Source organism: Tetrapisispora phaffii, chromosome 1 (assembly GCF_000236905.1).
Source record: "Tetrapisispora phaffii CBS 4417 chromosome 1, complete genome".
Lineage (NCBI taxonomy): Eukaryota > Fungi > Ascomycota > Saccharomycetes > Saccharomycetales > Saccharomycetaceae > Tetrapisispora > Tetrapisispora phaffii.
The window spans coordinates 603548-631280 of record NC_016520.1 but is presented as its reverse complement, the minus strand read 5'-3'; the positions used below and the strand labels follow the sequence as shown (position 1 = coordinate 631280).

The window sequence follows — 27733 nt, the reverse complement described above, 5'->3', positions numbered from 1 at the left end:
ATTACGATACAGTTACTAATGTTTTTTTAAACATCCCAAGTCATCTCATCTCGATATTCCAGTAACCAATATTTCATTTTTCAAGTGCTTCTTCGATTGATTACACAATTTTTCCAAAATATATAATATGACTATATACGGCAACTTTATATGTTATACAGATATCGAATTATATTTAACAATTAAAGGTTTTAACTGTAATATGGCTTACATCAAGTTCTATATATAAAAAGTTATATGCATTATAGCTACCAGAACTGTAAGTTACAAGTCCCCTAAACTAGTACATCATCCCTTCATGGGTAATTTTATTCAAAATCCCAAAACATTCTCGCCATAAAGATATCAAGAATTTAAAGAATGTCCAATGTTAATAAAACGCTTCCAATTTATCCAAAAAGAAGGAATAGAATCAGTGTAGTATGTACCAATTGTAAAAAGAAGAAGACTAAATGCGATAGAAACCTACCATGTGGGACTTGTCAATCTACAGGGAAAGATGACACATGTACGTATATCCACAAAGTTTCATTAAAGCAAGATACAGAGACGGCGTTAGCAGAATATGGTTTTAATAACGTAAGTTCTAAGAAAGGAGAAGAAGATTCTAACAGTTTAATGAATGATGATGTGAATGATATCACAGATAACGTGAACGGAACTGACATGGATATGCTATCTGACCTGACCAATATTTCAACAGAAACGTCAACTACAATGGGTTGGTATGCAAATGAACAACGCTCTTATTTGAATTTGGCTCCATTTGGTAAAACATCAGTGTTTAAACGATCTTCCTTTCACCAGCACTCCATCTATAGTAATTTGTCAATGATAAGACAGGATAGGTATGCAGATATTTTTACCACATTTAGATCAATAATTGTTAGAAAAACGGTTAAAGCATATAAAAAGGATAATCAAAAAAGTGATTCTATAGAATTTCAAGTTGAAAATGGTTCAAACAATCTAGAAAATACTGTCACAGCTGTAAATTATGATAAAAATTTACATAACTTAAAGGTCAATGAAATATCAGTGACTTCAAAGGACCTTCCAAAATCATTTAGCAAGATGGACGTTTTTGAAGGAATGACATCTTCTAATAAAACCAGTTATACGAACCATCAGCTTATATATAAAAATTTGATTGATAAATATGGTACCAGTCGAAAATGGGACAATGACGATATTTTAAATGGATTTTCAAATCTCAATGAATTTATGGAGAACAATATGCCAAATAAAGTAAATTTCATTGAAATCATTTTACCTTTCTTTGAGAAGTATATTCTTAAGTTGATACCTGTTCTTGATTGTCAGATTCTTAAAGATGAAGTTATATTATTATACGAAAGGGTTGGGTCTAAAAGCGCTAGTATTAAACAGTTTGATCATATATTTTATTGTATTGTATTACTAATATCAAGGATTTGTCAGATTTCTATTAAATACAGTATTGGACAATCGAATAATAATTCATCTGATATAGGAGAATCACAACGCCGAAATTATATTGATAATACTATATTGGAAATGAGAATGGAGAAATATATTTCAATTGTTACAGCTCTAATATTTAGAAATAAGCTATTAAGAAAGAGTACACTTTTTGAATTAATTAATCTGTTGTTATTACGATTCTATTACTGGATTTCGCCAGAATTAGGGGAAGGCCAAGAACTTGAACAATCTCAGATTCTTCATTCACTTATAGTTTCCCATTGTAAAGAAATTGGTGTATCGTGGGACATAATATTATATGATCCAGATTATATGAAAGTTCATAACGATTGCAGGCCGAGGTTGACTAATCGAAATATATACAATTTACTTTATAAAAAAATATGGGCATATGTGTTATATTTAGACAGAAAAGCACTTTTATTAACTGGAGTTGAATTCACTATAGGTAATTCATATTCTTTAAACGATAACATTTTAGCTTCAATTGGTTTAAATAAATTTGAAGAGAACGGCGACAACTGTTGGTATCTTAGAATGATGGCTGTCGATACTCTTTTATTTAAACTGAACAATTATCTTCATGAAAATTACACTAAAGTAAACTATAAAAAAATTGAAGAATTGATAAATAATATTAAAATATTGATAGAAAATATTGAGGTTCGTTACAACATCAATAACTGTGAGGAATTAGATTTTGAATTAAATTTATTAATCAAACAATTTCGCATGAACTTTACCTACAGTCAATTAATTTGGTTTGAATTAAACAACGATATAATATTAAAAAATGACACAATGAACAAATTATTTATTCTAGCGATAGAAATGATCAACATATGTTATAATTACTTCCATGGTCAGAAGACGAATTTAAAATTCAAGTACACTAAATTCTATCTTAACAAATGCATTGAAATTATATTGAATAAAGTAATTTCCGTCATTTTACAATGTTTAATTATCAGATTACCAGAGAAAATCGAAGACAATATTGAAAACGGTAACAAATGTATATGTGATCGATATACACTAATAAAAATATTTTTTGGAGTATGCACGTTATACTTCAATGAATTTGCATATGATTACTACCGTTCATTTCGTTCAATGTTTAATGCGAAGATATCTTATAAAATGTTTGGTACCAATAAATCCAATGGTGAGAAAGAAAGTTTCACAAAAAATTTCGAACTTATAATTGCTTATTTAAATTATAAAGCGGAAAAACATAATACCACAGCCGTTTATTATAATGATACTATGTTATTAACTGAAAAACTTCCTTATATAAATGATAAGAAGATCATGACTGAATTACTATTAACTATAACAGAAAACAAATTAGTGTATGAAGGAGATATTGAGTATTATAGGAATACTGTTAAAGATATGACTGAATGTTCATCGTTTTATCCATTCAATATATTTTTAACGATTTATAATGATGCAAAATTAAATTATAGTTGTGGACCAATATCAAACACGAAGATTATTAATGGGGAGAAAGATACTAATGGTCCTTTGAACGTAGAGATAGAGAATCTTGGAATAGATAATATGGACATTACCATTAACAATATAACTAGTTATAGTTCTTCTAATGTGGATCAAGACCAAGAAATGAACGTTTTTATTAATGAATTATTCGAGCCAATTGATATCTTAACATTTTTCTAGAGGAACAGTTTGTTAGATAAAGTTATATACATATATATACGTATTAATGCTTTTAATTATATTTCATTAAAGGTTATTATACTCATTTTTAATCTTTATAAATTTATTACCAGCCGATCTAAAGTGAGCATGTGAAAATTATATCTCGACCTATCATTCGTTTTTGAAAAGAGAATACATTAAAATATAAACTTCCGTAGAGCGGGTTTTAAATAAATCGGTAACTGAGTACATGATTTATTTATTGTCCTCAGAAAAAACAGCAGAAGAAAAAAGGAAACTCAATAAAAATATATAACAAACACAAAATAAATATGTCTTCTACCTGATTTTTATAAGATTGTTTATTATCTTGTTCTTAATAAACAAAGTCTATTAATTCTAGATTCCTACATATAGCTTTGTTAATATCGAACGATAATAAACTAGTACTGGCATTTGAGTATTAAATTAAATTAATCATGTTTTAATGAGGTAATTGAAGAAAATCCTTTTAATTGTTGGAAATTTTCCTAAAAGGGTGTAATGTATGTGATGACACTTGAATCATAATATATATCATGTACGATATAAAACTTATAAACTAGGGATAATTTATCCTTTCTACGCTGATTATTGTTTTAATCATAGAAAAGAATTGATAATTCAAAAAGAAGAACATTTATAAATTTCACATGCCATAGAACTCTTAATAAGCCCGCTCGTAATTTATTTTTGTAAATCAGGTTGCTTGTTTGTGTTTTTCAGTCACCCGCGAATTAAAATGTCACAAAGACGAAAGAAGGACACGAAAATATCACAAAACAAACTCGGTTTTAATGTTGCAGTTGTTTTTTTTCTTTTTTTAGCCGCCGAAGCCATATAAATGCAATGACTGTGTCTCAAAAAAGTTTAAAAGAACCCTTTTAAGGTAATCTTTGTTTAAGGTGTTTTTAAAAAGTAAAAAGTGTTGAATATTTTGATTATAATTTTCACATTCTCATAGAAACGGTCACAGAGCGCACACATTTATAACACATATAGCTTTATGTAATTTATAAATAAATTATATAAACGCTTTTGCGGGATCTCGACTAACTTTAACAGTCATGATGTATACAGTTTTGTGTTCATTCAACACTTTAAAGGTTGTTGGAATTAAGAGTAAAAGTAAAATGAGAATGAAATTAAGAAGTAATTCAGGTAGAAACGATGAAATCAAAAATATTAATTTTTCGAAGGTGAATTCAAAAGTATAACAGTCAGTAAATAAATAAATAAAATTACGGTATGATTAACAATAATTAAAAAATAATAACCATATTCAAATCAGACACAAGGATCTTACGTAACAGATCAATTATAATTTTCACATGCAGTTCAAAGTATTTTCTCCTTGAGATATATTTGTTGTAAATTATTTTATAATGATATATTGTTTAAAACTATTAATATAAATAGCATATATATTTATCAATTAATTGGAATAAATATAATAGAACTACTTTTGAGTCCACTTCAATTCCATTGTATATATTGTAGATCTTCATTGAGAGAGTAAAGTATCACACATCATTACAGAACGACGGTAAAGGATTAATCGTAATAATAAGATGACACTACCTGCTTTCGAACCAAAAATTATTGTTAACAATGATAAATGTACCATTGAAGGAAATACATTAAAATCAAAGTATACTTATACTAGTAATTTAGTTACTAAAAATGACTCTACAAATTCTTATATAGTTGACACTGTAAAGAAAGATTATGAATTTAATGTTGATTTGAATTTACCAAAGCTAGGTATTATGTTGGTAGGTTTAGGTGGTAATAATGGTACTACTTTGTTGGCGTCGGTTTTGGCAAATAAAAACAACCTTGAATTTTATTCGAAAAATTTTAAAGGTTTGAAGAAAGCTAACTATTACGGTTCTGTTACTCAATCATCTACAATTAAGTTAGGTATTGATCCTAAGACAAATGACGAAATATATGTTCCATTTACTGATATTCTTCCTTTAAGTAATCCAAATGATTTTGTTATTACTGGGTGGGATATTAGTGATTTAAATTGTTTCGAAGCTATGCAAAGGGCATGTGTTTTAGAGCATGACTTACAAATGCAATTAAAGGATGAAATGGAAAAAATCAAACCTCTAAAATCCATTTACTATCCAGACTTCATTGCTTTGAATCAAAATGAAAGAGCCAATCACTGTTTCAATAGAAAATCTGAAGCCGAAGGTAACAAAGATCCATTATCTTTGGATGGTTTAACAAAGAACAAGTGGTCGCACGTTGAGCAAATTCGAGATGATATTAGAAACTTCAAGAAAGAGAATAACTTGGATAAAGTCATTGTTTTATGGACGGCTAACACTGAACGTTACTCTACTATTGAAGCCGGTGTCAATGATAATGCTGACAACTTATTAAACGCTATCAAAAATGATCATAGTGAAGTTTCTCCATCCACTATTTTTGCTGTCGCTTCTATTTTAGAAGGTGTACCTTACATTAATGGTTCCCCACAGAATACATTTGTGCCAGGTGTGATTGACTTAGCTGAAAGAGAGCATTCATTCATTGCTGGTGATGATTTTAAATCAGGTCAAACAAAAATGAAATCAGTTTTAGCGCAATTTTTGGTGGATGCCGGTATTAAACCGTTATCCATTGCTTCTTATAATCATTTGGGTAACAATGATGGTTTCAACTTATCTTCTCCAATGCAATTTAAATCAAAAGAGATCTCAAAGAGAGGTGTTTGTGACGATATGATTGAATCCAATCAAATCTTATTTAATGATAAAGTTGGTAAGACTATTGATCACTGTATTGTCATTAAATATTTAAATGCAGTTGGCGATTCTAAGGTTGCTATGGATGAATATTACAGTGAATTGATGCTAGGTGGCCATAACAGAATTTCAATTCACAACGTGTGTGAAGACTCTTTATTAGCTACTCCTTTAATTATAGATTTGTTAGTTATGACAGAATTTTGTACCAGAGTTACTTATAAAAAATTAGGTGAAGGTGCTACTGATTACGAACAATTCTATCCGGTATTGACCCTATTGAGTTACTGGTTAAAGGCACCATTAACTAGACCAGGTTTTAAGCCAATAAATGGTTTAATGAAACAAAGAGCCGCTTTAGAAAACTTTTTAAGATTATTAATTGGCTTACCACCATTAGATGATTTAAGATTCGAAGAAAGATTGATTTAAACACCTATGGGTTTTTTACAATATTTTTTTAAAAAAAGAAATATGTAATAAAGATTTACAAAATATATCCAGTTTTATTATATAAGGCTATTGTATGTCATAATGAACTTTAAAATTAACTATATTTAATGTTTCTTCTTGAAATAAACCATTTTATATTGTAGTTTAGTGCGACTTAATTTAACCAAGTATATTGCCGCTTCTTGTGCTGAATGTTCCCACATTGATCTTAATAATATTTTTTCTTCCGTTAAAATTCGTTAAGTCTCAGGAAGTGACCAAAAGGTAAATATTATTTTTCCAGATGGGCGTTAGAATTGTAAAAAAGATAAATTACACACTCCAGTTCAAATTTCAGGGTTAACAAAAAATTGAAATAAGAATTTAACTTTAACAAATAATTTTATAACATATATGAAATAGGAGATAGTTCATTGTGCTTTAATAAAACATATCTGACTAACATTGAAACTTGCCCTTGAGTTAATTTTACATCTACTATTCGTTTCATAAGGTAATCCAGATCAATAACTTCAAATTAATTGCATAAACTACATGGTATCGAAAAAAGAGATTGTCTTTGATATAAAGGAACAAGGTGTTCTGGTGAGTAGAGCATTAAAAAATGATCTATTAATTGAAGCAATAAGACATTGTGCAAAAGCTTTGAAAATTCTGAGATCTAGCCATATACCACTACCTCTATATTTCGAATTTTATACTTTAATTGATGAAAAATGTTTATCTGTACTTTCGAGATATTTAACTGAAGCTCAAAAAACGAACAAGGTTGATTTAAATGAAGTTTATACGATTATCCAATATACCGGAAATATTTTACCTAGATTATATCTGTTAATAACTGTAGGTAAGTGTTTTTTGAAATCCAACCCTGAATATAGAATTGAAATCCTTAAGGATTTAGCTGAAATGACCAGAGGTGAGCAAGATCCAATAAGAGGTATATTTTTGAGATATTACATTTCTAATAATATTACCCCTGTATTTCTCACAGAAGAATTCAAAGAAGTAGATTTAAGCTTCAAATGCGATTTTATAATGACCAATTTTATCGAATGTAATAAACTCTGGATAAGGTTACAGTTTCAAGGGTTTCTAAAAGAGAGAATCCAACACATTAAAGATAGGGAACATATTAGAGCTATTATTGGTTTACAATTATTACAATTATCAAACGTATTGAATAGTGACATTGAGAAATACAAATCAGATATTTTACCTGTATTGAACCAGCAATTGATTAAATGTAATGATGTAATGGCTCAAAAATATATCTTCCAAGTTATTTTGGAGGTATTTCCAGTTAGCTTTCACTTGGATACAATAGAATCTTTATTAGAAACAACTCTGCTTTTGAATCATGATTTATCTATTAGTGAGATAGTCGATTATTTAATTGGAAGAATAAATAAAGGGATAGAAAAATTTAACATTCAATTAATTGAATACACTAAAGTGTTTTGGGACTATCTAAATGAATTGAACAAGAAAATACCTTCTTTACCTTTATCTGATTTCATACCGTTATTGAATAACATTATGGATATCTCTGTAGATGAAGAAAAAGTAGACAACATAAATGGTTACTTTGAGTTATTGTACAAAAAACTAAAGGGCAGTAATGTTGAGATTGGGAAAGAAGAACACAAGCTTCTTTTTGATTTCTTGATTTTCTCTAATTTGAAAAGAGTCAAATGCAACGAAAAATTTTATTTCAAGGTTTTAACTTCTTCATCGAAATGGTATTACGATTTACTGCAATTACAACCACGTGAAATTAAAGGACAGATAATAGGAACTTTGCTGTCAAATGTTGTAAATTCAAATTCTCAATTGACGATATCTTCTTCATCACAAGTCGAATCTTTACTCAAAATCTCAAAAATCATGCTTGATGATTCAGAAGGAAATTACATTGATGCCGCCAAAGATATTATTCCTAAGGTAATAAATTTTATTTTTATGTCATTTAAGTCCGGTACCTTTAATAATTCTTTTGAAATTACTTTAAAGATAAAAAATTGGATATATGACTCCAATCATGATTTCATTGTAAATGTTTATCCATCAATTATAAATCAGCTATGGAAGTTGGTAAGGGTATGCCAGGTAATCGAGAGAAAGTATTCCTCCAACGCAGATTTCTGCCAACATTATAACAATTTATCAAAGCAGCTATTTCGACATATTTCTAGATGTTTAGGAGATATTTTAATGGTAGCGAAGGAAGATGACAAAGATTCAATCGAAATGGCCTACAAATTGTATTTAAATACGGCAACATTGGCGGATCAATTCATGTTAGTTGACATTTCAAATGATTTCTTTTTACAAGCTTTTGAATTACTTGAAGAGAAGATTATCAACAAATCCTTTGACCAGATAAGTTTACTGAAGGTTTTGATACAATCATTGCAAAAAACTAAATCTTTAAATAATGAAGATAAAGTATATGAAGATTTAGCAATCAGATGTGTAGTCGATGCATCCAAGTTATTGAAAAAACAAACTCAAAGTTGTGCTATTTCCAGCTGCTCATATCTATGGTGGTGCAAATCAGTGACTATAATGAGCTCCGACAAAATCAAGTCTAATAATAAGTTTTTTAAAGATGGAAAGAGAATATTGGAATGTTTACAAAAATCATTAAGATTAGCTGATTCGGTAATGGATAATATAATGAGCAGTCAAATAATGTTAGAAATTTTAGAAATTTGTTTATATTATTATGATACTGACGAAAAAAATGAAACCCACATTGGATTCAATTATATAAATCAACTAATATCGTTGATACAGAACACTATACAGTCGTTGGAATTAGAAATGACTACAACCCAATTTGCTAATGTTGAAAGGAATGGTGAACTCGGAGCTGATAAAATTGGATTATGGGTTATGGGTATTGGGAATTCCTACATTCCAATTACGTCGATTAATGATGTAAATAGTTCCGACGATGTGAATAATAATAACAAGCACATTGACCACAATAATATTAAACCTGTTAAAGAATTATCAATCCAGGACAAAATATATATCCCAATTAGTCAGTTTACGAGGATATTAAAATACATTGAATCTCAGAAACAAACAAATAAATCTTATAATTCTATAAACATTTAACTGTTAATTAATAATACCTTCTCTAAACGAAGTTTGATGGTTATATTAATTATTATATAAATTAACATATTTAGTGCCGCTAGTTTGATCAAAATCACGTGACGTTCAATGATATTAAATTGAAGACAACACATTAAGAAATGAGGAACTCTCGGCGTAAAGGGATGTTTTTATAAAAGACAATTATAAGAATTAAAACTGCATAGGAAAGGAACTTGTGATAACATCATTAAATTATATGACAAATTGAAACACAGAAAGAGTAGAAAAGTTAAATTGAATACCGTCCACACCATATTTGATAACATAGATCAAATTTAATTTATTTGTGCTGCAAGTATCAAATAATCATTATTAATACTAGTTTATTTTTGTCTATTTAATCTACAACCTGCATAATTTCTTTTTTCCTTTTTTATCATATAACTACTTAGTCGAGAGTTATTATTCATCACAAAACTGTCACTTAGAAACCATATAGTATCACTATTAGTTAAATTACCGCTAACAATAAGAAATTGGGTTAACTTAGTCTGTTTCATAAGGAGTTTACTTTACATAAGAAGTCACAACTTTGATATTCTTTGATTTAATAGTTCAGAACACATTTAAATTATTATATTGCATTTAAGAATTTTTAGTCAAGAGGAATAAAATATTATAAGGTTCAAATTGGAAAACAAAAATGCCTAAATCAGTTCGAACTATCACAAGTGCAGAGGATGCTAGAATTTGTGTTGTCATGGTAGGTTTACCTGCCAGGGGTAAATCATTTATTGCCCAAAAGATTATAAGATTTCTATCATGGATATCGGTAAATGCAAAATCGTTCAATGTTGGTCAATATAGGAGAGAGGCAGGTGCCCTGAAACCAACACCAGACTTTTTTGATATGGACAATGATAATTATTTTGTCATAAGGAAGCAAGCAGAAAATAATGCTATCAAAGATATTTTAAAATGGTTTAGCGAAGAAGATGGTGTAGTGGCTGTATTGGATGCTACCAATTCAACTAGAGAGAGAAGAGCCGGTATTTGTGAAATATTGAAAGCTAATAAAATTGAACCTATGTTTATCGAAAGTTATTCTGATGATGAAAGCTTTATATTACGTAACATCAATGAAGTTAGAAAGGTTTCACCAGATTATTCAGAACAGGATCCAGAAATGGCTATTAAAAATATACTATTAAAATTACAAAAATATGAAAAGAATTATGAAACCATGACTTCTGAACTTGACGGGGATTTAACCTTTATAAAACTGGTTAACGGTGCACAAGAGGCAATTATTAATAGGATAAAGACATATTCAGAAAGTAGAATAGCATTTTATGTCATGAATTTACATTTGAAGCCTCGGTGCATATATTTATCCAGACATGGGGAATCTGTGTACAATGTGGAACAAAAAATTGGAGGGGATTCGTGTTTATCAGAGAGAGGACTTAAGTATGCTCAGAAATTACCAGAGTTAGTTACAGCTAATGCAGGAGATGCAAATTTAACAGTATGGACATCGACACTAAAGAGAACTCATGAGACTGCACAATATTTAGCATACAAGAAATTGCAGTGGAAGGCATTGGATGAATTGGATGCTGGTATATGTGATGGTATGACTTATGAAGAGATAGAAGATAAATATCCGGATGATTTTAAAGCTAGAGATGACGACAAATATGAATATAGATATAGAGGTGGTGAATCATATAGAGATGTTGTGATTAGATTAGAGCCTATTATAATGGAACTGGAGAGGCAAGATAATATATTAATCATTACACATCAAGCAGTTTTAAGATGTATATATGCCTATTATATGAATGTTCCACAGGAGGAATCTCCATGGATGTCAATTCCTTTACATACATTATTGAAATTAGAGCCTAGAGCTTATGGAACGAAGATAACAAAAATAAAAGCAAATATTCCTGCAGTTAGCACATACAAAGAGAAGGGTACAAGTCAATTGGGAGAATCAGTAACAGCTAGCAAAGCATCCGTTCGGGACATTATCACTTCTATCGCTGGTGATAAATAAGGATTTTTTTCTTCGTTAATCTGCAATCGTTGATTGAAAAAAAGCAATGGTTTACTTAATATAAAGGACCTTGTCCAAATTACTGCACCCATTAAAAATACAACGATGAAACTTTTTACTAGTAAATACACAAAAGTATATAATAATATTCTATGATGCTTGTCGTGTTGTTGAAGTCAAATAACATAATAATACTGGATATTGTTGGTTAATATAATGTGTTCTGATATCATAAAAAATGTATTTAAACCTTTGATAATTAAAATCCTTTGCCAGCACACAAGAGGAAGATATTCATAAAGAGATTTAGATGTATAGACAACATACGGACAACATGCTTGCCTTCGACTATATAAAATCTTCCATTTATTCCAATTCGTCTAACTACGCTCGTATATAACACATTTACCTACATAAGAGCAGTATACTTTATATGAAACCAATTAGTAAATTTACGCAACCGTTGCAATCAATTAACAAGCATTTCGACAGTCATAGGAATATGTTAATATTTTCCTACCAGGTAACCATCTAGTTGGGTGCCTTCTTTTCTTTATAATGTTTCAAATATATATAGTTTTTTCCTTATATGTATTTTCCATGTTTCAGATTTGTCAAAATATTGTCCCATTAGGAAAAGTTATAGTTTCGGATATGAAAGAATATACATGCATAAGGCGACCATTGTAACAATATAGAGTATAATTATAAACTATTGACTTAATGACACTAGTAAACTGAAATGTTATTTTAATGTTTTAATAACTCATCTCTTTTAGTGCACCGCAAAATGAAAGGATAGTAGAGATTTCCATTGTTTCACGGGTTATATTAATACTTCCCAGATAAGAAATTGCTGCGATTTTCGTTTAGCTTCATAAGTCTAATATATAAATGAGTTAATGCCTTGAAATATAAAAGGCAAGAGGTAATCTGATAGCCAGTAATACTTCAAAATGAGATATGATATCGATAGATACATACTAGAGTAACCAAACAAGAAGCCAAATTTTTTCATAATGAATATTTTAAGAACTCCAAGTAGAGCTTCCAATAACTCTGAAAAAGTTTTGCATACACCTCCAAGTATACATCATGATGTCTTTGGCTCTAATAAGCAAAAGTTCATGAAGGGCCTTTCAGGAAAGGTAATTAGAAAATCTCCTAATAAAAATTTGAATAAAATAACAACGCCAAAACCATTAACACCACCTTCAAGTGTAAAATCAAAGAAACTTAACAAACCTCCTCCCTTAAAGTTGAATAATGACTTTAAAATCGACTTATCGACAAATAAAAAAAAGTCAATAAAAAAATATAACCCATTGACATCTAGTCCACAACCACAGCAATCAGTTAACTTATTGTCACCAATACCATTAATGTTTACTACTAACAGTAAAAAAATCGAAGGCATTACTCCATTGAATAGCAATTTACTGAAAGGATTATTTGAGCCTACAAAAATAACAAGTGTTGATCAAATGGTGATAGGTGGTGATGATGATCTCCAATTCATGTCCGATGAATCACCAACTCTTTTACTCAATGCTAAGAGAAGTAGTAGTAGGAATTTTTCCAATCGTTCTGAAGCTGTTAAGGTCCAAAATTGTTCGATTTGTGAAGAGTGTATGAGTTTAAAGCTTAACGGAGAAAAGGTTATTGAACTTGATTGTGGTCATGTTTCTCATTACGAATGTTATAACTCTGTTTTTACAAGTACCAGCAAATCAACTAAAACACCTCAGTGTTCTTTTTGTTTAGAAGCTTCTCTACCAAAAGATGAAGATGTTATGGAGAAACTAGTTTCGAATTCATTGATAGCAGAATCACCAACATTTAATGTACCAATGTCTACTACTTCTATTAAAAAGCAATGGTTAAATCCAACAACACCTACTAATAATTCAATTTCACTACAGACTCCATATGATCAATTAATTCAAACCGCCGATATTACAACTAATGGTTTTATCAGTGCTAATTCTACTGTGAGAAACTCTATTCTAACTGGCACTGATGACACTCAATTTATGTTTAATCTAATCAAAGGCGTCATAAAAGATTATTCAGAAGACCCTTCTACCTATCAACTTCTCGATATTACTGAGGACAGACAAGAAAAAGACGTAGATTTAAAACTAATTGAAACTCCAGATAATTTCAAATTAAAGTTACAATTTAATGATAGCCTCGGTGATAGTGAAGAAGAAGACATACTATATAGTGATGAGGCAACTAATGAGCTAAAAGATGATATTGTTAAGCAAGTGACAGCTCAATTAAATCTCCGTGAAACATATGGCGAACTTCTTATGTTTGATAAGGTCAAATATTCTAAAGATGGAGAAAATTGGAATTCAAAGATTACAGTACTCTATTTTACTAAATATTTGATCTTATTTGATAACTTTGAAATGAAAGTGTCAGGTAAGTTACCTGTTTCTCAGATTTTCCAGGCTAAAATGTTAAATCACGACACTGTCATCATGGATCTAATGAGTACTTCGGTACCAGAAATATATTTTTGTTTTGATGAAGGATGTAATAATAGTAATAGTAATAGCAGTAATAATAATAACAGTAATAGTGAATCATTAACAGATGAAATCAACCCTACTGCTCTCAAATGGAAATATTATATTGAAAATGCTGGAAAGCACATAGAAATCCCACCTCAATTTATAACACATAATGCCCTCGACATATTATCGCAAGATTTACAGAAAAACTTGGTTGAACTTAAAGCTAGAGGTGATGCGAGGAAGGAGTGGCTTGTGAATTATAATGACACAACTCTTCAGTTGATAGTCTGTATTAATGTCTCTACAAAAGGAGATATCACTGAATACAAGAAACGGCTCACTGAAATGCTAAACGGCATTTTATCGAAGTTGAATGCGGACGATAAATTTGGATTGGTAATCTTAGGACAAGATGGTGATGGTATTATCAGTGAAGCCGGCAAATATATAGGTCTAATAAATAATGAATGGTGTGGCTGGCGGGAGATAATAGAAGAACTGGAGATAACCAATGAGGAGATTTTCTCAGATAATGATAAGATTATATTAAAAGCATTGGAAACCTCGTGTAAACTTCTCTCTGCTAATCATTTTGATCTTCCATCTGATGATCACGAATCTGAGAGACTTTCTAATTCTGCCAGGAACGTATTGATATTAGCAAATGATGCATCTTCGATAGGAAGAGATGGATTAGCTAAAAAATATGAAGAAAGATTAGAAATTGATTTTTCTTGCCAGGTACAGATCATGAGTCTGAAGACCTTAGAAAGGTCAATGGATTACTTCATTGACGATCTGCATAGAAAGAAATTTCAAAATATCGTTGTTCACATAAATGATGGCAAAACATTCAGATTTGGTAATATGTCCTCAGGTGAGATCAAATACTGTAAATACGAAATTGCTAACATCTCTGATCTAATAACCGACAGAAAAGTGATACTGACATGGTTTGACTTAGACCAAATGAGAACAATAAAAGTCCAGAAGAACCTCACAATTACTTCTACTGCATAATAAGCCCACTCTTCTAAATGTATATATATATACATATTCAACCGATATTATATTAAATAAATTTAAGCTAGCATAGTAATAATACAATTAATAATGATACAGGTGCTCATGTTGACTGCATGCTTGAAGAATCAAAGATGTCAGCTGTATTTTCGCGATATAAGAATAGAAAGTAAACAAACAACCGTGGATTATAGACTTAACCATTTGTACTAAATGGGAGATTCATACCTATATAAGTCAATGGAATATCAGTAAAAACACGGTAACTCTAAAAGGGTTGCTTTTATTTCATCGATCATGGCTTATTGGACTAGACTACCCACAAAAGTACAGCAACTACTACTTTCGAACGTTACCATTTTATATCCATCTTTATATACTCTACACAATCAAGAATAGCTTACGGTTTAATTTATTAATTCCCTCAGCACTTATAGAGATTTAAACAGGTTTGTTTGTTGTTATAATTCGAAATTGTTTCCCGACTTAGTTAACCTTAACTACGCGTTTTACAATGAAAACGCGAACTTTTGATGCTATTGTTGTCGTTTTGAGTTGTTTTTAAACCTTTTAGTTGTTTTTTTGTTTACAAATACGTTCGAAAAAACTAAAAATAACGGAAGTAATCTTTACGTTCCCTTTCCTAATCCATAGATATGATCTATTTTGGTAGCAATAAGTTATATTTAGACTTCAGTGTTACTTACTATTGTTGACTTTACTTTTAAATATAGCTTGTGAAAGGTGGTGTTCCTCTTCCAACTAGGGACAGCCACGAAACGAAATTTTAATTGGTATTAAATATTCGAATTTATTAATAACCATGTTTATAGTTTTCGGGAGTGTATATGATCTGGTTGCTTGAATAGAGGCACCTTTTTGGGGTAAGACAAGGTTTTGCCACATTGGTTTGTTTACAGTTATTACTTTTAGAACTGTAATCTAATTTTAATAAACTCTTTCGAAAAACACATCAGTTTTTATAATTATATATAAGGAATAGTAAAATAATATTCATCAAATATCATTAAATTTCAAACCTTCTTGCTTGTAACATTTCTTCTTCTCTTTAATATTTAACATAAAAAATAAAATACCTAAGTCATTCGTTTCACACTTACCAAAAAAAATACAAATAAGTTCTTATTAAAAATGCAACTTCAAAAAATTTCTATCGCTGCTGGTTTAACCTCTATTGTTGCCGCTGAAAGTTATGTTCCAGGTGACAACTGGTCCACTTTATCTCCAGCCGGTGGTTACTTAGGTGCCACCGACTACCCATCCACCTTCGGTATTGCTGTTCAAACTGTCGGTGCTTTAGCTAAGAGAGCTGCTGCTGTTTCCCAAATCGGTGATGGTCAAATTCAAGCTCCAGTTACCACTGCCACTGCTAAGACAAGTCAAGATATCACAACTACTGTTACTGAAACTTCCCAAAGAGCTACCACCATCCTTCAAACAAAGAGCACTACTAACACTCAAGCTACCAACACCAAGGCTACCAACACTCAAGCTACCAACACCAAGGCTACCAACACTCAAGCTACCAACACCAAGGCTACCAACACTCAAGCTACCAACACCCAAGCTACTAACAAGGTTACTACCACCACTGAAGGCAACACCTCGACTATAACTGAAACTGTAAAGGGTGCTACTACCATTTTACAAACTAAGAGTTCCAAGGCTTCTGGTGTTACTACCACCAGTGCTTTACCAACTATGTCTGCTGTTACTCAAATCAGCGATGGTCAAATCCAAGCCCCAGTTACTATTAAGTTATCTGCTGCTTCTGCTGCTGCTGCTTCTGCTGCTTCTGCTGCTTCTGCTGCTTCTGCTTCTGCCGCCTCTGCCAAGACTACTGCTGCCGCCGTTTCTCAAATTGGTGACGGTCAAGTTGAAGCCTCTACCAAGGCTGCTGCTTCTAGTTTATCAAGATCTGTTGCTACCAGCATTGGTTCTGAAACTTCTGGTAAGGTCACCTCTACCTTATCTCCAACCTACGCTTCTAGTAAATCCAGCTCTACTAAAGCCTCTGCTTCTACCTCTTCCACATCTTCTGTTTCTGCTAGCGATGTCTCCGTTGGTGCTGTCACCTGTAAAAACGACGGTACCTTAACTTTATCATTAAATGGTGGTGAATTAACTGACTCCAAGGGTAGAATCGGTGCTATTGTTGCTAACAGACAATTCCAATTCGACGGTCCACCACCACAGGCTGGTACCATCTACGCCGCTGGTTGGTCTGTTACTTCTGATGGTTACTTAGCTTTAGGTAACTCTGACACTTTCTACCAATGTCTATCCGGTGACTTCTACAACTTATATGACCAATCCATTGGTTCTCAATGTAACGAAGTTAAGTTAGAAATTGTTTCCATCGTTGACTGTTAGGTGCATTATTGATTTGTGATAACATCCGTTATCCCAAATACAAACATTTTAACCTAACTCAATTTTACGTTTTATAATTAAGAAGCCACTGTGTTCTCATGGCACTATACATACTTTAGATACCCCTTTTAATAAACGATAAGAGCTTTATTTTTCTTTAGCCAATTTATGATCAGTTCCTTTAACAGTTTCTACAGATTATTTTCATATGGTGAACTTTTGTAGAGACAAAGCATGAAACTCATGTAACCGTAAGAGCGCCATCAATGAGTATCTCAACTTAAAAAGGATATATATTGCAATATTAACTATTGTTAATTTAAATGATGAATAATGATTTAGATTAAATAAATTATATGATCTAGAAATGAAATTACGAACTAAAAAGTATTCATTGAAATACTGTTAGGGGGGATAAAGTTTATTCTAGTTAACTTTTATGGAAGTCAAAAATTTGTATGATAATGCTAAGGAATGAATGCTATTTTTAAAGAGAATTTGCAAAACTGCGAAAAATTAGTTATTAAGAGATTTCTCTGATAAAATTTTTTTTGATAATCACATAACGAAATTGATTTAACAGTCAATCAAATCAATGGCTTGTAATTTAACTGGAGAACATTGAGCACCGATGGATTCGTCGTATAAATTGTAGAAGTTACCGGATAGACATTGGTAGAAGACATCGGAGTCACCTAAAGCCAAGTTACCTTCTGGAGTGATAGACCAACCGGCGGCGTAGATAGCGCCAGCCTGTGGTGGTGGACCGTCGAATTGGAATTGTCTGTTGGCTACAATAGAACCGATTCTACCCTTGGAGTCAGTTAATTCACCTTTTTTGATGGTTAGAGCTAAAGTACCGTCAGTCTTACAAGAGACAGCACCGACTGGGTCAGCGGCGGAAGTGGCAGCCGCACCATGGACTGAGTTAGTAGTAGAAGCGGCTTGGGCTTGACCATCGGCGATTTGAGAAACGGCGGCAGCAGTAGTCTTTGTAGTAGCTTGGATTTGACCGTCACCAGTTTGAGAAACAGCAGCGGCGGTAGTCTTGGTTGTAGCTTGGATTTGACCGTCACCAATTTGAGAAACAGCAGCGGCGGTAGTCTTGGTTGTAGCTTGGATTTGACCGTCACCAATTTGAGAAACAGCAGCGGCGGTAGTCTTGGTTGTAGCTTGGATTTGACCGTCACCAATTTGAGAAACGGCGGCAGCAGTAGTCTTTGTAGTAGCTTGGATTTGACCGTCACCAATTTGAGAAACGGCGGCAGCAGTGGTCTTGGTTGTAGCTTGAATTTGACCGTCACCAATTTGGGAGACAGCAGCGGCTCTCTTAGCAACGGAAGAAGCAGCAGAAGCGATGCCAGTTGTAATTGGTTGAACGGCGATACCGAAAGTTGAAGCATAATCAGTTAACCCACCAGAATAAGTAGCGGATGGAGTTAAAGTAGTCCAAGGCTCAGATGGAGCATAGGCGGCCATGGCAGTGGTGGCTAAAGCAGCAGTTGCTAGAGACTTTTTGTATTGCATTTTATATATGTGCGTTTTTTTGGGTAGTTGGTATGCGTTTCTCTGTAAGAAGGGAAGCTATTGTTCTGTTTGTTATTATTATTTATTGTATATGAAATCTATATAAGAGAGACACAGCAAACAAGATTGACTTACATTGTAAATTGTTGTAGTTTATATATGTTTATGAAAAGAGATTACTCGAATGATTGAACTGAGAGATATTTATCAATTATCAAGAATAGAGGGAGTGCGTGTGACCTAATTCAGTAACATAAGGATATCTTTGTGGATAAGTGATGCATTAAAGCAACATTATAGAAAAGTTATTGCTATTTTTATCGAGGTGGCCATATAGCGAATCAACAGTGTTATGACTATAGATCGATTATATCTTTAAAAGAACATAAAGTCCATTTAAGATATATTCTATTTTTAACTTCAATAATAAAAAAGGGAAAGACAATTGCAATTAATTAACTAGATATTACTAGAAAAGGATCGTTAATGGATATAGTTTGAAGATGATGGATGGTTAAAAATGGATTTCCACATAAAAGAGAGGTTATCATGTTGAGTATTGCGGGATAAATCGAAAGCTGGCAGCTACCACAACTGAAATGTTAACGAAATGGATATTGTGATGTCTGTATATTTTTGAGGGGATTTGGGTATACTAACTATTACGTATTAATGAAAAGAGAGACGTGCTAACTCGAGCAACCAACGTAGTGGGCAATACAGTACAAAGGGCAAGAGGGCGACGGGTCTCTCTTTGCTAAATTTAACTTGCAAATGGTTTTCTAATGGTGTAGGAACACCCTCACATGGTATACTGATAGAGTTTTAATATAAATAATACATATATATCACTTTATTTAGTATCAAATTATCGTACCGGCGGGCAGCAAAAAGAAACACATGGAACACTTCGCCTTTACGTAATTACAAATCTGTTCATGATGTTGAGGGGGGATGCTGAGCTGTAAATAATGTATGCACCGAAAAAAAACCATGGGACTAGTTTATACGATATCGTTCACTGTGGTTCCCCTTTCCCCTTCCTTCCCGTCTCTCTGACCTGAGGTCAGAGAGACAAACGACTGGTTTGTATGTTTACCGTACTAGGAAAAAATCAGATATGCATGAGATTCTCGCAAGGGAGAAGAGAGCTTAGTGACAACAGGGAGTATCAATGAGAGCTGACCGTCTTTATTTTATATATTCGTAAGAAATATGCGTATGTGTGTGCTCGAGTTTACTGATCTCGGGTTTTATTAGGATATCCCACTGAAAAACATGTTTGGGTGCGTGTTTTTCGTCGTTCGCTAATTGATGTTAAATATAGAAACACTATTTTTCCGTCAAACACACCACTTGTTTTATTTTTTCGATAATTTCGGTCTTTAATTACATTTGTCATCCGAAACGTACAGACATCGTTGTCAGATAAACTAAATTTTACCTAGCATTACACCTAAGTTGGTCATGTTTGTCTCTATTAATAATACTATGAATGCATATTTCCCATTAGGGTAAGAGCGATCGATTGATTTGTAGTGGATTCAACCGAAACAAAAGAATACAGATTTAATTTTCAATTTAACTGTTATACCTAAATGGGTATGCTTCCTAGAATTGATTCGGATGGAATTGATTTGTAAATTACTAAAGACCGAAATCCCTTATTGACTGTGTGATGGTGACAGTAATGATACTGGGACTATATATCTAGCCATCATAATAAGTACGGCGTAATGAGGACAGCATAAGTAACGCTAGTACTCCTCTACTGCTCTATGACGGTTCCGACTAATTGTACACAGCTTATATATATATGTACATTAACCTTTTCATTACTTTCTATTGATGAAGACCAGAAACGTGACCAATAAATGAGTTCAAAAGATTACATTTCATTCACGCATACAGACATTGTATACCATAAATACGTACATTACTTATTTTTTGCTTGAGATCTGAACCCGCCTTTTTCGATATATATATATCTATTTTCTAAAAGAGAAATTAATGTACGGAACGCTTCCGTGGCTTGGATGATCGCGGTGGACACAAAAATTAGAATGGCTAAACTTTTTCTTTTGTGTATCCATTATTTCTAAATACGGTTGACAAATATAATGATGCTGATGGTGAAAAAAAGGTTTCAAGGCACATGGCTCTGTACCTTAAATCAACTTCATATTAAAAAAATGGCTGGTTTGACTTTATTGTATTTCACCTTCTCTTTGTAAAAGAAGAAGATGGTATGATGGTGAATTTGGATAATAGATCTTGATGCTTTGTATCACTTTCTTCTTGACGGGTACATGCGTGGCTTGCTTAACTTAGACTCCTATTGGCATGTTAGTCCTCTTTATTAAAATGAAACAGCGTTAAGTTGCCATAGTTAGTTCAGTCTTTTTGTTTTTACAGATCAAGGGAAACTGTAATTTGACAGTTGATGGAAGACATGGCTGAACCTGTTTCTTATATTTTGAAATGGCACTTTGTCGATCTTGAATTGTATATAAGAGGCATGTATTTTCTATCAATTGATCAAATTAACTGTAATTCCCATTCTACATTATATACTATTATATAAAATATACAACAACAAACAAACAAAATACTACAACATTTACTGCACCAAAAAAAATGCAATACAAAAAGACTATAACTGCCGCTGCTTTAGCCACCACTGCCATGGCTGTCTATGCTCCATCTGAGCCTTGGACTACTTTAACTCCATCCGCTACTTATTCTGGTGGGTTAACTGATTATGCTTCATCTTTCGGTATCGCCGTTCAACCAATTACAACTGGCATCGCTTCTGCTGCTTCTTCCGTTGCTAAGAGAGCCGCTGCTGTCTCCCAAATCGGTGACGGTCAAATCCAAGCTACTACAAAGACTACCGCCGCTGCTGTTTCTCAAATTGGTGACGGTCAAATCCAAGCTACCACCAAGACTACCGCCGCTGCTGTTTCTCAAATCGGTGACGGTCAAATCCAAGCTACCACCAAGACCACTGCTGCCGCCGTTTCTCAAATTGGTGACGGTCAAATCCAAGCTACTACAATGACTACTGCTTCCAATGAAAAGACTACCACTTTAGTCGGTTCTAAATCTACCTCTGCTTCAACTTCTTCTACTGCCAGTGGTGCTTTATCTACAAACCCGGTCACTGCCGAAGCTTGTCTAAATGACTCCACTTTAGCTATGACCATCAAAAAAGGTGAATTAACTGACTCCAAGGGTAGAATCGGTTCTATTGTAGCCAACAGACAATTCCAATTCGACGGTCCACCACCACAGGCTGGCGCTATCTACGCCGCCGGTTGGTCTATCACTCCAGAAGGTAACTTGGCTTTAGGTGACTCCGATGTCTTCTACCAATGTCTATCCGGTAACTTCTACAATTTATACGACGAATCCATCGGTGCTCAATGTTCTCCGGTTCATTTGGAAGCTATTGACTTAGTCAGTTGTTAAAAGGTCGGACTTTTTCATCAATTATAAAGTTCATATTCAATCAAAACATTTTAATAGCATATAAACAATCATTGTACATTACTGGGATTGGGTTCGGGAGAAAAATAATCTGTGATTTTAACTCTCTAACTCCAAATTTTTAAATAAAATATCTAATCAATCATTCTAATAAAATATTTCTAAGACTTAATTTTTTATTAATATATACAATATTTAATAATCAATTATGGCCTTTCTTGTACAATCCATGGTCACTTAAGGCATGCATTGACAGTTCGCCCTTTAATCGAAAAGCCTTTCGATCATAAAATGGAATTAATATTATTTTTTTGCGATGACATGTTCTAAATGAAAATATATAAATTTACAAACACATAGAAACTATATATTAATCAAAATTAAATATCTTATAAACAGTAGTAATAGACATCGATAAAAGTAATGAAATAGTTAAATTTGTCTCACTACTTGGTACCTGTGTCATGCTATTATAATGGAAATCGATAAAACAACACATTATTCAGTGTTGGGATTAACCCCTACAGCTTCATTGAATGATATTAAGAAATCTTATAAGAAACTAGCAAGAGAATTGCATCCTGATAAATCCAAATCCAATGAGTCAAGTGAACTGTTTAAAATTGTAGTAGATGCGTATTCTATTTTATCAGATGTTAAGGAAAGAGAAGAATATAATATTACCTTACACCGTAAAGGTTTATATACTAATTACAAACAATCAAATAACGATAAGAAAACCAGTAATACAGTAAACAAATCTAAAGAATCAAATACACAACACACAGAAGATAAAAGAGGAGGCGATAAAAACTCGAATAAGAATACTGTCAGGAAAAGTAAACCTTATGAACAACAGCCTTATGGGTTTGGACCATATGTTGATAATTTAGTGAATGAAAAAGATAAACCTGAAACGACTCAGGACTTGAAAGAAGATCTCAAGAGAAACACAACAAAAAATGAAACTGAGAGTAAACATGAACATGCTGATAAAATAGCGAAACAGGAGAGTACAGCTACTAAAAATACAAAATCAGATAGTAAAATCGATGAGCCTTTCAATAATATAAAAGAAAATCCAAAGCTACGTAAACTAAGTGATCTAGATAATACAGCAGACGAAAGGAGCCCAAAACCTAAAAAGAAGACCCGTTCAGGGGCAGAAAAAGCAACTCAAAAGGCATCAAAAGTTAAGCCAACAGGTCAATGTAATATAAGAAGACCACAAATATACCCTTATAGTGACAAATCATCTTCATTTGATAGCCTAGACGATTTAGGGATTAAACAGATTAGACAAGAGTTACACAAGATCAATTTACAAGATCAAAATGGTAACAATCTGCATCCTAAGATGGATAACATGAATTCTAATAATTTTAAATTAAACAGTGACGACGCACATAAACATGAATTCCAGGAGGTTAGAACAAAAAGGAAGAAATCCAACAGTATCAAGTTAACTGAACTTGAATCTGTTCTGCCAAAAATTGGTGATGTAACGTTTGATATGAATGATATTAGACGTAGTTTAATGGAAAGCCCAGTATCAAAGAAATTAAAAATTGAAAAGCATAATTTCGATTCTATACTTTCTGAATTGAACACAAGCTTAAATAGCAATGAAGAATTTAAACATCTTTCAAATTTAACCGTTCCTACATTTGAATTATCACTTAATGACAACAGTATTATCAACAAAGAGTACGAAGTCAATAAATTCAAGAATTACATTCATAATTCAAACAGACTGAAATCTAACATAATCTCAAAAATGAATAGCAGATTATTGAATGATTTGAATTCCAATATAAATAATATCTTTGAACAGGATATGAACTTTAGAGAAGCTTTTCAGGATAAATACTCTGATGTTGAGTTATCGAATATTTTGCATGATATAAATAAAAAACAGCATGATGCATTTGTAAAGATTTATCAAATAATTTAACATTGCATTTTTAAAGAGGAAAAGGATTAAAGACTTTCAACTATATCCACAGTATTGGTCGTTAAATGAGCAATGACAATAGCAATATCTCCCTATTGTTAACTATCTTTTTTATTAATTAAAACAATCCATAGTGTAGTATATATAAGTTGTAAATGTACCTTTCAAGTCATATTTAAATTAACCTTTGTCATGCTTTTATAAAGTTACTTTGTCGCGTAATAATTATCTTTTATAAGCCGAGATCAATTAACGAATCTTCAAGTAATAATATATATTATATATATATTAAATAAACATTCTTATAAAATAATATCAATTGGTTGCATTAAACGTTAAGGGCAATCAAAACACAACATATAAGTAAGGGAACAGTAATTTAATTCGGTACAGATATTTTGTTATACCGGCCTTTACCATAACATTTTCACCAACTATATATCATGTTGAGAAATCCAAGAACAACATTGATTATTGTTGGTATATTCTTCCACCTTTTCTACCTATGGTCTATCTTTGATATTTATTTTGTATCACCTCTAGTTCATGGTATGTCATATTATCGTAGTACAGATGCCCCTCCAGCTAAAAGGTTATTTTTAATTGTTGGTGATGGTTTACGTGCTGATACAACTTTTGATTTAATTACACACCCAGTTAGTGGTGAAACTGCATACTTAGCCCCATATATAAGATCAATCGTTTTAAATAATGGTACTTATGGTATCTCACATACTAGAATGCCGACCGAATCTAGGCCTGGGCATGTCGCCATGATAGCTGGCTTTTACGAAGATGTTAGTGCAGTAACAAAAGGTTGGAAAGAAAATCCTGTAAATTTCGATAGTTTTTTTAACCAAACAAACCATACTTATTCATTTGGTTCTCCTGACATTTTACCTATGTTTAAACAAGGTGCATCAGATCCCAATAAAATAGATGCTTGGATGTATGGCCATGAATTTGAAGATTTTTCTCAATCATCACTTGAGTTAGATGCCTTTGTCTTCGATCATGTAAATGAATTATTCAAGAATGCAACACTAGATAGTGATTTAAATGAACAAATAAAACAAGATGGTAACTGTTTCTTTTTACATTTATTAGGTTGTGATACTGCTGGTCATTCATACAGGCCATATTCTGCAGAATATTATGATAATGTTAAATATATTGACATGCAAATTTCACAACTGGTAGAAAAAGTAAATGATTTTTTTGGAGATGATCAAACTGCATTTGTTTTTACAGCTGATCATGGTATGAGTGCATTTGGCTCTCATGGTGATGGACACCCTAACAATACTAGAACTCCCTTAGTTGCTTGGGGTGCTGGTATCAATAAACCAGAAAAACATCAATATCCAATAGTTAATAATTACACCGAAAGCTGGGGATTTGACTACATCAAACGTAACGATGTTAAACAAGCTGACATTGCTTCGTTAATGTCTTACCTAATTGGTACAAATTATCCAGCTAATTCCGTAGGAGAGTTACCAATATCATTTATTGACGGAGAAGAAGGGAAGAAAATGCATTCTTTATTAAATAATGCAAAAAGTATTTTGGAACAGTATATTGTAAAAGAAGCAGAAATTATAGATTCACAGTTTATATATAAAGAATACTATAAATTTCAGGAAAAGTCCTATCACATGTACTTACAAGAAATTAATCAATTAATTTCAAATATAGAAGCAGGAGAAATTAATCTAGAAAAAGATGCAATCGAATTGATCGAAGAATTAATCACTATTACCCTCGAGGGTCTACAATATTTAACGACATATAACTGGATATTTATCAGATCAATTGTCACAATGGGTTTTATTGGATGGATTGTTTATGCATTTAGTTTATTCTTAAGATTATTCATCCTAAACAAAAGCAATGGTATTTATTCCACTTCAATTATTAATTTACTATTTTTCACCACAACAGGTATTATATTATATTACATTTTATACTACCAGCGTTCACCATTCAATTACTACATGTATCTGTTATTCCCTCTCTTTTTCTGGAGTCAAATTGTTACTATGAAAATGGTATTAAAAACGGGTATAAAGGAATTCTTCAATGGTATTTCAACTTCCTATAAAATTCTAATCTCAATGGCAATAATATTAATTTATGAAGGGATTGTTTATGGATTTTTACATCGTTGGATTTTTTCAGTAATCTTTAATATACTAGCCTTTTACCCACTAGCATGTGGTGTAAACGGTATTTATACTAATTTGGGATGGATTATAACTAGTGCTTGTATCTCAACATTTACTACTTTTGATGCAGTTAAAATTGAAGACCTAAATCAAATAAATACAGCAGCAGTTCTAATAATCATTAGTGGTATTTATGGCTTACATAAAGTCAAGAAATTACTAAGCAGCTACTCTACAAATCTGTTTATTTTCCAAATCGTGCTGGTTGCCCTGAGCTGTCTCATTTCTAATAAATCTGCCACATCTCTTCAATTGAGAGAAGGTTTACCTCGTGATGCACAAATTGGTGGATGGATTTCATTATTTGTAACTTTAATAGTTTGTCCATTTATGCATTACAGACATCCAGTGAATGATTATCGTGTTAGATTATTACTGATTTATTTAATGTTTGCTCCCACTTTTATTATTCTAAGTATATCGTTCGAGGCATTATTTTATTTCTTTTTTACTTGCTATATTATTCAATGGATCGAAATCGAATCATATATCAAAGTAACATACAAACAAAATAACTGGTTGCAATTACTAAGAGTTTCAGTGATTGGATTTTTCTTATTACAAGTTGCATTCTTTGGTACTGGCAACGTTTCCTCTATTTCATCATTTTCATTAGACTCTGTTTATAGGTTAACACCCATCTTTGATCCTTTCTTAATGGGTGCCCTATTAATGTTGAAATTGTTAATTCCATATTTATTATTATCAATTGGTTTAGGTATTCTTAATCAAAAACTTCAAATCAAAGATTATGCAATTTCAACATTAATCATTTCTTCAAGTGATATGTTGTCATTAAACCTATTTTATCTAGTCAAGACAGATGGCTCATGGTTAGATATCGGCATGACGATCTCAAATTACTGTTTAGCAATTCTTTCTTCTTTGTTTATGCTAGTTCTGGAAATTGTTAGTCATATCTTATTGAAGAACGTTACTATCGAAAGACCAGTAACTGAAGGAAAAAAGAAAAATTAAAGATCAAACAAGACAGTTTTACATTTTTAGTAACTTTATAAACATTTATATTTAAAATAACT

The 27733-nt window shown here is 32.0% G+C and overlaps 10 protein-coding genes across 10 annotated transcripts; 9 read left to right on the top strand and 1 right to left on the bottom strand.

The window, feature by feature from the left end:
* Positions 1-360: 360 nt before the first annotated feature.
* Positions 361-3147, top strand: OAF3 (Oaf3p; the record flags this gene model as incomplete). The annotated part of the gene is made up of 1 exon (XM_003683756.1): positions 361-3147. The coding sequence occupies one exon, from the start codon at positions 361-363 to the stop codon at positions 3145-3147; it is 2787 nt and encodes a 928-aa protein (XP_003683804.1).
* Positions 3148-4739: 1592 nt separating this feature from the next.
* INO1 (inositol-3-phosphate synthase INO1) lies at positions 4740-6362 on the top strand (the record flags this gene model as incomplete). Its single annotated transcript, XM_003683755.1, has 1 exon — positions 4740-6362. The coding sequence occupies one exon, from the start codon at positions 4740-4742 to the stop codon at positions 6360-6362; it is 1623 nt and encodes a 540-aa protein (XP_003683803.1).
* A 555-nt stretch (positions 6363-6917) lies between these two features.
* VPS35 (retromer subunit VPS35) lies at positions 6918-9509 on the top strand (the record flags this gene model as incomplete). The annotated part of the gene is made up of 1 exon (XM_003683754.1): positions 6918-9509. The coding sequence occupies one exon, from the start codon at positions 6918-6920 to the stop codon at positions 9507-9509; it is 2592 nt and encodes an 863-aa protein (XP_003683802.1).
* Positions 9510-10194: 685 nt separating this feature from the next.
* Positions 10195-11553, top strand: FBP26 (fructose-2,6-bisphosphatase; the record flags this gene model as incomplete). Its single annotated transcript, XM_003683753.1, has 1 exon — positions 10195-11553. One exon carries the CDS (start codon positions 10195-10197, stop codon positions 11551-11553), a length of 1359 nt encoding a protein of 452 aa, XP_003683801.1.
* A 1019-nt stretch (positions 11554-12572) lies between these two features.
* FAR1 (cyclin-dependent protein serine/threonine kinase inhibiting protein FAR1) lies at positions 12573-15098 on the top strand (the record flags this gene model as incomplete). The annotated part of the gene is made up of 1 exon (XM_003683752.1): positions 12573-15098. One exon carries the CDS (start codon positions 12573-12575, stop codon positions 15096-15098), a length of 2526 nt encoding a protein of 841 aa, XP_003683800.1.
* A 1155-nt stretch (positions 15099-16253) lies between these two features.
* On the top strand, positions 16254-17495 carry TPHA0A02840 (uncharacterized protein; the record flags this gene model as incomplete). Its single annotated transcript, XM_003683751.1, has 1 exon — positions 16254-17495. The coding sequence occupies one exon, from the start codon at positions 16254-16256 to the stop codon at positions 17493-17495; it is 1242 nt and encodes a 413-aa protein (XP_003683799.1).
* Positions 17496-18071: 576 nt separating this feature from the next.
* On the bottom strand, positions 18072-19022 carry TPHA0A02830 (uncharacterized protein; the record flags this gene model as incomplete). Its single annotated transcript, XM_003683750.1, has 1 exon — positions 18072-19022. The coding sequence occupies one exon, from the start codon at positions 19020-19022 to the stop codon at positions 18072-18074; it is 951 nt and encodes a 316-aa protein (XP_003683798.1).
* Positions 19023-21659: 2637 nt separating this feature from the next.
* On the top strand, positions 21660-22493 carry TPHA0A02820 (uncharacterized protein; the record flags this gene model as incomplete). Its single annotated transcript, XM_003683749.1, has 1 exon — positions 21660-22493. One exon carries the CDS (start codon positions 21660-21662, stop codon positions 22491-22493), a length of 834 nt encoding a protein of 277 aa, XP_003683797.1.
* Positions 22494-22986: 493 nt separating this feature from the next.
* On the top strand, positions 22987-24465 carry JJJ2 (Jjj2p; the record flags this gene model as incomplete). The annotated part of the gene is made up of 1 exon (XM_003683748.1): positions 22987-24465. One exon carries the CDS (start codon positions 22987-22989, stop codon positions 24463-24465), a length of 1479 nt encoding a protein of 492 aa, XP_003683796.1.
* A 443-nt stretch (positions 24466-24908) lies between these two features.
* Positions 24909-27671, top strand: MCD4 (mannose-ethanolamine phosphotransferase MCD4; the record flags this gene model as incomplete). Its single annotated transcript, XM_003683747.1, has 1 exon — positions 24909-27671. One exon carries the CDS (start codon positions 24909-24911, stop codon positions 27669-27671), a length of 2763 nt encoding a protein of 920 aa, XP_003683795.1.
* Between the last annotated feature and the right edge of the window lie 62 nt (positions 27672-27733).